Source organism: Synchiropus splendidus, chromosome 13 (assembly GCF_027744825.2).
Source record: "Synchiropus splendidus isolate RoL2022-P1 chromosome 13, RoL_Sspl_1.0, whole genome shotgun sequence".
NCBI classification, from domain to species: Eukaryota; Metazoa; Chordata; class Actinopteri; order Syngnathiformes; family Callionymidae; genus Synchiropus; species Synchiropus splendidus.
This window is the reverse complement of record NC_071346.1, coordinates 10,613,401-10,625,633: the sequence shown is the minus strand read 5'-3', so window position 1 is coordinate 10,625,633 and position 12,233 is coordinate 10,613,401. Positions and strand designations below refer to the sequence as shown.

Below are 12,233 nucleotides of genomic sequence, written 5' to 3'. Positions count from 1 at the left end.
GGGACAAAGCTTGATCTGTAAATGGAGAGGTTCGCCTTTTGGTGCAGCTCTCTTTTATTGTAAAAAAAAAAAAAAAAGTCAAAGTTGTCTTGGATAATTCATTGTTTCTCTATGGGGTTTTGATTGAGTGTGTCCCGTGCTGTGACTGGCCGACACCCTGGACTCTCAATTGCCTGTGAGTGGTTGTCTGTCTATACTGTCTGCACCCTTTGTGTCCCCAGCAAATTAAGGCAGCATTAGTTTGTTTACTTGTTTTGGCAGGTTACCTTTTTTCATGTGCTTAATGTTCCAACATATTCTAAATGAACCTTAAAAGGCGGCAATTTGTCTTTCAGTTACAGATCCCACGCAATCCTTTTCTGTTTGAGTTGAATAGAATTAAGGAAAAGCTCTATCCTGCGGGCACATCTGGCCTGATCTAGGACTTCTGCATCTGACACCAGTGATCTGCAATTTACATTTCCCTAAATACAGCAAAAGTCAGAGCCAAAAATGTAAAAAAAAATAAAATAAAATAAATAAAGCAACAATAGTTGGTGACCCCTTTTTTTGCAGGAGCAATGTGTGGGTTTAAAGATTCAAGGGAGCACTATAGCTAGATTAAAATACAAACGTCAGGACGGATGAAGTCGATTTCAAGCTGGATGACAGATCACCATGTTGCAAGCTGCGTGTTTATGTGCCGCACTTGTAGAACTATAGATTCTCTGGATGCGGATTGTGATGTCAGTTAATATTAAATCTCTTTAAGAGTTCTATGGATTCAGTTTAATGACCCATATGGAGGCTTAAATTTGTGGCTCTGTTATCCAGCGGGCGCCGACTAATATTTTTATACTTTGTCATCCCCATTAATATGAAGTATGAGTTGCAGTGCAGCAAAATACCAGTGAACTCTCGCATAAATGAAAAAAAACAAAAACAAAGGAAGAGTTCTTGGCACGCCGCTGTAATTTCTCTTCTTGAGCTGTTTACTTCTCTGGGAGAAACAGTAAGCATTAGACATTTTTTTGATAATCTTACCCCGTGGCTCATTGCCAGAGGCAGAGTTTACTCACTCAACTTCTACTTTCCTTACAGAGGAGTTCCAAGGTTTTGTTGGGAAACTGCCAACACATTACGCTCTGAACACATCTGTCGTGGAACACTTATGGAGGAATGAAGCCAGCCTGCTGCAGCGCTACAGGCAGCTGGAGACCAGCAGCAACCAGCTTCTCACCAAAGCTCGCCGCACGGCTAACAAGCTCTTCAGCCTCAGCAAGCGGTGCCAGAAGCAGCCCAAAATAGTCCTGCAGAGGCCCAGGTAAGACAGAGGAGGGGGGTGGTATTTATACTCTTAACCCAAGGTGCTCCCCAAAACTTGTAATTATGAAAATGATTTATGCCGCGGGTTGCCGCGAGAACGCAGCGGAGCGAGGCGATACTTATTGAAACACACTTGAGGGAAGCAGGAGTAGGAGTGAGGTGAGAAGTGCTGACAGGAACAGAGCCACCTCTCTGTTCCGACTGGGAAAGACAAACGCGATCATGTCAGGCGCGTCTGATATTCCTCGCCATCGACCCAGAACTGCGTCGCGATCAATCCCCAGCACAAATATAGCCAGCATAACAAGCCGTCCTCACAGAGCAGGCTTGAAATTTCCGCCGTTTTTACTCACTCTTCTATTATTTTACGGCTCCAGCTGCCGCCTCGGTCCCACCTGGACACGGCGGCAGCCTATCGGAGACCACAGAGGTCATAACTCCAGTCAGATTTATGCCTTTCTGGCCAACGCTTGCAGCTGATAGCCATTTCTGGGCGGAAAATTAACTAAATGACACAATCAATCAGGGCGTGCGTCAGAATTTCACCGCTGCCTCTTCAGTCTACAGGCCAATTACTGTTCTTTATGACCGTCGTATGATCCGTATCAAAAAGGAAGGGTTTTGATGGTAGAATCTGCTTCGTTCATTTATGCATGTGGGAACTGTGCGGGTGTCAGAGGAGTCTGTGGGAAGAATCCAAATCCATAAAATAAAACTGGGGCATCAATGTGTGGCGTTTATAGCTCGGCTTTTGTGGGTTTCACCCGGGCGCTCCGCTTTCCTCCCGGTCTCCAACAGCATGCTTCATTCATGGCTCGAAGTTGTGTGCGTGTGTGTGTGTGTGTGTGGGAGTGGTTGTCCATCATTATGTGGTGGACGGATGACCTCTCCAGGGTGTCCTGCCTCCTCCGGCCAGTAGCTAGTAGCATGTATTAACCGTTAATTCACAAATTACTTGCTTATTTGCTGGTAATATTCAGTAATTATGGTGTTGTTTATAGTGAACTTTAAGGGTAAAAGATAGTCAGGCGTCACATGATGCTAGTAAGTACTGTATAATGAGTTATTACATGCTAGTATGCAGCTAATACGGAGTTTATTGTGTCAACACATGTTCAATATTGACTCATATTTAACCATGTAACTGCACCAGGATTTTTTTTACGTATGTTTAATTGGCTTTTAATATTTTGTCATTTTTTTTATATAGTTCTACTCATATGTTTTGGGTTGTATTTGATTTTTAAATCATATTTCTATATTTATTCATGTACAAAGCATTTCTCAATGAATATTCTTGGATCATTTTTATTTATGTAGTCATTATTTAGATTTATTACAAACGTGTTTTTATTTTTTTAGACATGAACCACATTTATTTCCATGAATTAGTTAGAAATAGTCTTTATTTCTGACTCTCAGCAGAACTGTTTTCCACTTTTTGAAGGATGAATTGTGTTCTGAATTATTCACCACAATCCGCAGCCGCGATGATGAAATTTCTCACCTTAGTGACGAACAAAGGGAAATGTTTTTTGATCTTATTTCCAGTGAGCCTCGAGATGTCAGTGTGAGAGAGTGAGTTTCATGTCTGAGCAGAGAGTCACATCAGTCTACATGTCGGACTGTCAGTTTCTATGAAGGAACGTTTTAATGGTCTCCTTCCGAAAAAGTCCGGAAAAGAGACCCTCTCCTGATGTCATATTAATGATGGGGTTGATGTTACGTATGTGGACGTGAGTTATGCAACTGTTGTGGTTAGACTCCCTTTTTTTTGGCTTGTTATGTTGAGTCCCTGCCCCGATGCATGTAAAAACAGGACCAAACCTGTTCAAGCGTTTGTGGGTTGGATGCGATTTTCTGACAGCACCCTGCCGAGATGCATCAGTTTTTACCCGCTTCTTACATAGGAAATCTACTTGAGTAGTCCTGGCTGACTTCCCTCCTCCAGCACCACTTCAATCACAGAATACTTCAGTGGGGATCTGCTTTATTCACTGTCACTGTGAGGGGCGTGTAAGAGGTAAAACAACATCTAGTGACTCTATTATTATCATTATTAGTAGTAGTAGTAGTAGTCGTAGTAGTAGTAATATTAGTGGACAATAATTGTTCATTGAGGAATTTTAGCCTTTTATTTACCTAATAAACGCCTCCTTAATACACCTTTTACCGTTAAACAGTCAGGTCTGCCAGTCAAAAAACTTGCAATAAAAAATTAAATGTGATTTTAGCCACCTATATGGTTCATTTTAGTGATCACTTTTACATAGAGAAGTCATTTGTGATCTGAGCAGTCAGGTACCGGCATCCTGTTATTCTGTTTTCTGTTTCGCTCTTTACTTTACTTTACTTACTTGCACTTACTTTGCACTTAGTAGTATTGGTTTTTCACTCTTTAGTATTTTTTGTATTGTTGTAAGTTATTATTACTATGCAAGTATCATTATTTGAACCGGAAGCCAAGTCACATTTCGTTGCCAGGGTCTCACTGCCGTGTTTTCTTTGTGCAATGAGAATAAAGGGAGTCTAAGTCTAAGTCTCTCAGTCACAGGCCAACCACTCTACCAGGGCGTGTTCATCCATCCATCATTTTCAGGTTGCCAGAATGTGCTCCCCCTCAGACCCTGTCATGCCTGCACCCACCGCACACCTTGTTGAATCATTTCTATGACAACCAATTTTAAATACACTGTACGCTGAAGCTCAATTACAGTGAGCAGGGGGAGCATATTTTGACAGCTACTGTGTGTCACCTGATATCTGGAGCAAAGGGAATTTCGGCAAGGGAACTAAACTTGGCTTTACGCAAGCTCTGGTAAAAAAAAAATCTCTGTCGCTGAAGCGGTGTTTTATGAAAAGAAACGTAGCGTCGCGCTCCACTGTGATTTAACTACAATTTAAAGGCCCATGAAATGAGCGCAAAATGGGGCCTTTAGGGTCATGATAGATCACACCTGGATAATGAATTCACCCAGTTGGCATGACTGGGATCTTGCTGGCGGCAACATCCACATTTTAAGTGAAAAAAAAAAAAAGCAATTCCAACACGAACAGAAGTTTGTGACGAGGCTGTTGTGCGTCTGTCTCCGCAGGTCCCTCCACTACTGGCTGGGCTTCACTCTCTCCCTCCTCTACTGCAGCGAGAACAAACAGGTTGGTGTCTACAGCGACCAGAGCCACAGCTGCTCCTGCCCGTACAATCACCCGCCCTGCCAGGGCGTCATCCCCTGCTCGGTGGGCGACGGCCCTCGCTGTGCCTCTTGTTCCTCCGAGAACCGCACGCGATGTTCCGGCTGTAACACCGGCTTCATCTTGACCCAAGGGGCCTGCAGACACGCGGTGCCTGACCCCACTGAGCCCTACCTGGGCTTGGAGAGCGACCGGGACTTGCAGGACATTGAGTTGCGTTACCTGCTCCAGCGCCGTGACCCGCGCCTCTCCCTGCATGCAGTGTTTGTGAGCAATGATGTGAGGATAAACACGTGGTTCGACCCGTCGTGGAGGAAACGGATGCTTCTCACCCTGAAGAGCAACCGAGTGAAATCCAACCGTGTTCACATGCTCCTGGGTCTCTCCGTGCAGTTCTGCCTGACTAAGAACAGCACCATGGAGCCTGCACTGTCTATTTTTGTGAACCCGTTCGGGGGGAGCCACTCGGAGAGCTGGACCATGCCTGTAGGTCAACACGGGTACCCGGACTGGGAGCGGACCAGGCTGGAGATCCCGCTGGACTGCTACAACTGGACACTCTCTTTGGGGAACAGATGGAAGACTTTTTTTGAGACGGTTCATTTCTACCTGCGAAGTCGCGTCAGAGAGGGAGCGACGGGGGGCAATAAGAACACCACAGCCTACTACGAGCCCCCCGAGGGAACAGAGCCCTCTAATGTCGGCTATATGAAAGTGAACAGCATGCAGCTGTTTGGTTACAGCGTGTACTTTGACCCCGAGGCGATCCAGGATCTGATTCTGCAGATAGACTACCCGTACACTCAGGGATCACAGGACTCGGCTCTGCTGCAGCTGGTGGAGCTGCGCTACAGGGTGAACCGCCTCTCGCCTCCGGGGGCGCCACACGTGGATCTGTTCGCCTGCCTGCTCCGCCACAGACTCAAGTTGTCCAGCGCGGACGTGAGCAGGATACTCGCTGCCCTGCAAGCTTTCAGCTCCAAACAACCCGACCACTTGGAGTACGAGGCCAATAAACTCTGCAGCTAATGACTTTTCTCTCACCTTTTCTATCTTCTCGCCACAAATCGGCTTGTTTCTCCGCCCGCTGGATCCATTTGTGTCAAGTGATTTAGACATTGTTCCAGGCTTTGTTGTACATAGGCAATCGCAAATGGATGTTTATAAAAAAGAAAAAAAACGACAGTGTAATTTAATGGATTATATCTGCAAGTCTTAAATACTTTTGTAAAATAATAAATGGAGAAAAAAGGATTTGAATCTGAGCTGATATTTTCGCAGTCGTCCTCCCCATGCTGTTTGGCACATTGATTTTTATTTTCTGTTTCTCAGCGTGTAAGACAGGAGGGTCTAAAAAAATCGTGTTTTGAGAACAGCAGGAAGCGGATCCTGAGAATACAGCAGCCCACGAGAAAGAGTTATTAAATGTTCCTTGGAAGTTTGTTCTCTTGCAACTCTTACTGTTCAATTTCAGCGTGTTCGGTCGGTAGAAGCATAGTTTGAGGCTCCAATAATGACCTCATAAGACAGACTTCTTGTTCGCCATACAATCACAAGTCACAGGTACTTGAAGCATAAACACATTTTTTCTCTGCCCACAAAGAAATCCTCACGACTCAAAAGAGCACATTAATAGGCATCGCAATACCTAAAGGCACGTCTTTTAAAGGTCTTGATCCGTGATCGGCAATACAGTTGCTGTCTTTTTTGTCCTTTCCGCTATCACTTGCGCTGCGTTTAAGATCCCCGCTCACGTCTAGAAGTTAATACCCCAAGTATCTCCTCCATTCAAAACTGTCTTCTAGGAGTCAATAGTTTCCTCACACACACACATTGACATCGTGCTAATCATTTTTCCAACCTTGTCTCCAAACTGCTCCTCATGAGCAGGACCTCTGATCTTATCTCTTCCAGCATCTCAGCCTCTTCAAGCTCCACTTTTTGTCTTTTGGACTTTGAACCATGCATCATAGAAGGTGTCACTGCTGTCTCTGATCTATCACTTGCCACCAGTGGTTCTACCAAGCCATTCTTTCTCCACAGACATATCATGTCGGCAATGGTCAAGTGGACTTTTACGTCCAATGTTGAGGTCAAGAACTCTCTCTATTGACTCAGTTATTTCCCTCCTCTGTCACTTCTTGGTGCTCAAAAAGAATAGGAAGGGTTAAGGCCCATTCATGCTCCCTGTACGTATAGAATTATACCTGTAAGTTTCAAACAATGTCACCGATCACATGCTTCCATGTGTTCTTTACCTTGGTATTGCTGTTCACCAATGTCTCCACTAGGGAGAGCAGCCCACAGTCAAAAGTTTATGTCAACAACAAACTCCAAAAACATCTGACTTACGACCTGCTCAACTTTCGTCACCTGTACTTACAACCACGGCCAGCAGATGCTTATTTTGTTTTTGTTCTGGCACCGCAGCGCGTAGCAGCCTAGCAAGGCGTGCGACAGTTACAGCATCACAGTATCCCAGCATCTCACTCTCACACAGCCATCTACCACTGCAATAGCACCTATAACCCTCGCGTTGGCTATTTTGAATGGCATTCGACTCATGGCCGGTTGGTCAGAACCGATCCCGGTTGTAAGTCAGATGTTACTTGTATTGATAATGTCCCACTCACACAAAAGAAGAAACAGTAAATATATTACGACTGGTGGACGGAGAATTCCCGCTATTGTCATGTCTTCATGTCTCACCCGAGCTACTTATTGGGTCGTAACAGCAACACTGCCCCCCACGTTTTCCAGTGGTTCTGCTCCATTTCGTCCGTATCTGTAAGCTTTCTGGAAACAAGCTCTTACTGTGATGTTACCTGGTATATGAAGTACTTTATATGCCACAAACTTGTTTTATGGCGTGGAAAAGTGAAGGTACATGAAATTACAATCCCGAAGGAGCGCCACCCGATAGACATTTAATTTATGTCGTTCGCGACTGTCAATATGTCGCACTTTCGGATGTGTTGCTTCCACCTTGCCTGCACTCTCTTCTTCGCCTCCCAGGACCTCTGTCCATTACTCTGAATCAGAATCTTGTCCCCTGCGATCTATAAATATTGTGTTCAAAACCAGCAGTTCATCCATCTGATGGTTTTTTGTATGGGTGGAATTAATTGAGGTTACGCTCCCTATATAGGGTATAGGCTTTTTTCTTGAAATTAAAGTTTCCTTTATTAATTAACTGACTTGGCATTAACTGGTGAGTTCGACATCGACTTAGGTTGTTGACATTTTGAGATAATTGTACTAACCTTTCCTTAAAATTCCATGAATAATCACGGCGATGATTATTTCCATTGCTCATTACTAAAGAAAAATGGTTAAAGTTAAAGTTGTTTTTACCCAAGCGGGTGTCTGGATGAGGTCACGGTGTAGAAGTTTGATCTTAAAAAAAAAGGAAAAAAGAAGAACGATTTAGAAGCGTGGAGAAAATACATTTCCAAGTTGGGAGGAAATGTGATATTTATGCGCGAGAGCGATGCGCTAGGATTGATGGTCGGGAAAGTGTGAGCAAATGTTCCGCTCTTGAAATAAGTGGAACACCCCTGGGAGTGAATGGATCGTCCCATTTATAAACAAGACATTTAAATGAAACCCAGTCCAGATTTATGGTGGAGGAGATGTTCTCTTCAGTCCAAGCCACTTCTCGTGTTTAAGAAATCACGGAACACTTCCGAGACATGAGATAATTCATGGAAAAAAAAAAAGCAGCTCCGCTCAGTGTTGTGAGAAAACATTCCACAATAACTGTTTTTGCCACATTTGATATTATCCAGTCAGTTAGTCGGTCTATTTTTCATCCTATTGCCAGTCTTTATTTCGCCTGGGACCTAAAGTGATGTGTGCGGCGTGTTGTTGTTGCCCATCTGGAGCCACACAACACAAGGTCCCCATTTAGAAAACAGCCTTGGCAGAGATTACTAAGTATATATGGGAGAAGGGAGGTTTTGATGAGCAGCTCTGCTCTGCTCCCCTGATGTCCCCGGCCGCCATTCACACTTACTGTGATAGATGAGCCGGCGCGGCAGCGAGACCTGCTCAGCATCAAACAGCACCGGACCCCGTATCGGCGACAAGGATCACACTCTCACCCAACAGCCGAGGGATCGGGCTCTCTGAGGACGGAACTGGGGGCCAGAGGAAAATTCGGCTTTAATCCCTGGAGGGAGGTTGATAGCAGAGCCACGGGCGAGGCGCGTGGCACCTCTTTGATTAGACCCGCATCTGTAGAGCTGGGAGCTAAACCCAGCTTCATCGAGATTCACCCGACACGTTCCTCCAGAGATTAAAGCCAGATGCAACATATTTGCTCCAGTAGCATCATCCAGAGCGAAGGCGCTGGACATGTTGATGCAGTTGTGACTAGCAGCCGTCATGCGCTGCAGCGCTCCTGTATGATTTATTGCCTTTGCATAGTTTGAAGAGATATTACAACGTGAAGCCTGTTTCACCCGAAGCAGCGCAAACTGCAGCTCGCTCAAGGGGCCGAAACTCAGTCGAAGTTGTGGGGCAAACTTCATTTATATGTATTAAAGAGTCTTGAACGAAAATTCTTTGGACGTGTAAACGACATTGAGGATGGAACACGCTGACTCAAGCTTGCTTTCACAATAAATCCAGCTAGCTTAGCTGAATACCAGAAAATGTGGAGGGGGACTTCATGAGAAAAGAAACCACTCAGTCACTTTTTAGTTGCTCTCAGGTTTATCGCAGTGTTCCGGTTGACACATGGACGTGCTTGATTTCTCCACCACAGCAGCAGATTTAGCTCAAACAGGTTTCCCCCGGCGTCACACTTGAGTTCCTTTTTTAAACATTTATTTTCAGCAGATATGTGACATATATATAGAGCACTGTAACGCTGAACATTTATGTCTGAGTCGCAGGGGTATTGAATGAGCGTCACAATACGATACGCATCATGATAGAATACACATCACGATACTTGGGTCACTACACGATAGTATCACGATACATGATGTATTGCTATTCTCAACTTCTAGACTCATTTATACAAAGCTGTTTGATTGAAAATGTGTCGATTTAAAATTTTTATTTTTATTATTGAAATACCGAAAGTCAAATGCAGCGTTAGACACTAACAATTCAAATTAAAAACATGATGCATGTCACGTTTTTCAAACAAACTAGTGAGGTTAAAGTCATATTTATTCATAAACAAATAATCAAAATTATTATTGTAGTTTTCCCTTTTTTAATGCACTGAAAGCATCCTAGCATGAAGAAGCAAGCACTTTTATCAGAAAATGTACATTGTATTTTACTATATTATTATTATATTATTTTTAATTGTTAAATTGTTGACATTAAGAGGTAGAATATTGATATGAAATTGGAGGTCAAGGTATCGCAGTGTATTGCTGTATTGATGAATTATTGACTGGTACTGGCAGCGAAGGTTCCCACGTAGATTAACCAAAAAAATGATAGCATTTTCGCCGCTGCGTAATGGGACCTTTGTTTTTGGTGAGCTTTAACTTACTGTAGAACATTATTTCAAGCTGACTGCACAGTTTTAAAGCTCTCACTGGCCAGTTAAAGTGATGCATCTGCCTGGATTTGACCATTAACCCAGATCATTACAGCGTTAAGGAAGAGTAGAGACTTCATTTGTGCCAGTCATTTTGCAAAGAAAGAACCTGTTGAGAACTTAAATTGTGTGTGTTTCTGTTAACAGATCAGAATTATTTACTTTCATGGGTGTCGGCTAGCGTCTCAGTGACGTCCTAAAATAATAAATATTCTGTTAAACCTTGAAAAGGTTTGACAAAATCAGCTTCAGTCTGTGGTACAAATGATCGCTTGCCTCCTTGTATTCGTACAGTAGGAAGCTCGGAAGCATTCGAACCCTGCAGAGTTCAGTGCAGGTGGGATTTAAAGACGGACGCACAAATCGATAAAACCTATTTGTTACCCTCCAGCTCTCTGCATTGAAGTATAATATACGTAGGGATGTGACACATTTCGTCTCAACTTCTAAATCTGACTTATTAAAAAGTTTAAAAGAGAAAAATAACTTCTCGCACTTTGAGTAGTGGGAGCAGTGAAACGTGCCAAAATCTTCAAAGTTTGAGCAATTTAATTGACTGCAGGGAAACTGCGTCTGAAGAAGGATTCAGAATCTGGACCACATCCGAGTCAAGAGTTAGACACAGCGTAGCTACACAGCCAGCATCTGGTTTTTTGTTGTCAATTTTGCAACTTGGAGGTAAATATGGTGCGTGTTTTTTTGGGTATGGTCCAACCCATCTCCTGGGTCTTTCTAAATTTGAGAGAATAAACAGCGTGCTGCCACCCTGATCTTTTTTGTTTGAACAGGTGGTACCTGTATGGAGAATATATGAGCAGCTTCACCACTTTATTGTCATAATTAATGAAAGGTATTCAAAGGAGAGTTTGACTGGCTCCTGCGCTGCTGAAAGAGCCGCAACTTTAGTTCCGGCATATTTCGCGTGCTCATTTGTGGCTGAGCTTTTTCTTACTTGTTTAAGAAACAAAGCTGGAGTCAGGGTGTTTGGTGGCGACGCAAGTGAGAGAACAGGTGGAGATGGGTTGTAAATTGCTTTCAAGCCGAGGAGAGCCGTGCAGTTTATAGAAGCAAGCGCTTTATGGCCTTATAAGAGCCTCAAGTGTTTGAATTATAGGAGTCAAAGTATAAGTGGCGGGAGTGTTTTACCAGTGAGCCATTGATAATGGGCACTATAAAATTATATTGGCAGTTAGAGGTCGCAGGGATGGCGGAAGTATATCATGATTTTTTTTTTTTTGATTTTATTTTATTTTAAATAATGAAATTATCAGTATTTTTTATTGACACAGATTTTTGAGGGGGATAAGTAGCTCATGTTCTGAACAGCTCTCGAAACATAAACACTACAACACACTTGGTGTTTTGACGTGGCTTCAAATAAACGTGAAAAAGTCAAATGAAAACAAAACAAGGAAATGCCTGCTTCACATAACGTTCAGGGCATGTTTGAAAAGGGTAAAATAAAAATGTCCTCTGCTGATGAACGAAGGCCGTTCTCAGTGGCTTTAAAAATGTACACCGCAGTAAGTGGTTCTCTTGAAGTATTCAAAATGAAACTCCCAATGTCTATGAGCTACAAGCTTCAGCTGCTGCGGAATACTCGACTGTCCAGACAGTTTTTATCTCCCTCTTAAATGAGACGCAGGGAAGGATTATAGTCACAGATTTTTAGCAGGGACAACTAGCTGGTGGACTTTATCTGAGTAGCCCTTTGGCAAGTCGCAACAGCCTTTTCAACAGCGCTATATTGTTAAGGTCCCAAAAAAAGAAGTTGTGTTAAAAATGGTTTGGCAGGACTTGTCTCAGGCCGGAAACACTTTCAGCGCTTGCAACCCAGCCTCACTTCCAAGGCGTCAAAAGACACTGAGGTTCACAGACATTGTTCCAGGAAATAACTAGCTGACTCACTTCCTTCCAGCCTGACATGTCAATCAGAAACACGTGTCGCCCCCGAGTTAAAATGTCAACCAGTAAAAGAGTAGGAGCAGGTTTACCCCAATGCAGAGGGTTAGGGTGACCCTAATTCTACCCCTAACCCAGTCCATAAAGCGACTATTTTCGAGTGGAATTTGTGTCCATTGTTGCCACAGTGAGTCAGTACCTCTCCTCAACAGTGTCTCTTTAGGTCAGTCCTTCTCAAATAGGGGGGAGGTGGAGCGATGCTTGGGGGCGC

The 12,233-nt window shown here is 43.6% G+C and overlaps 1 protein-coding gene across 1 annotated transcript in view; it reads left to right on the top strand.

Moving 5' to 3' along the window:
• The window catches only part of LOC128769390 (BMP/retinoic acid-inducible neural-specific protein 3-like), a 38,977-nt gene extending 33,143 nt beyond the window's left edge, over nt 1-5,834 (top strand). Inside the window, exons 7-8 of the mRNA XM_053883073.1 lie at nt 1,081-1,303; nt 4,401-5,834. Coding sequence (XP_053739048.1) covers nt 1,081-1,303; nt 4,401-5,526 — 1,349 coding nt within the window. The 3' untranslated portion in view covers nt 5,527-5,834. The remainder of the gene's footprint in view (nt 1-1,080; nt 1,304-4,400) is intronic.
• Nucleotides 5,835-12,233: the final 6,399 nt, after the last annotated feature.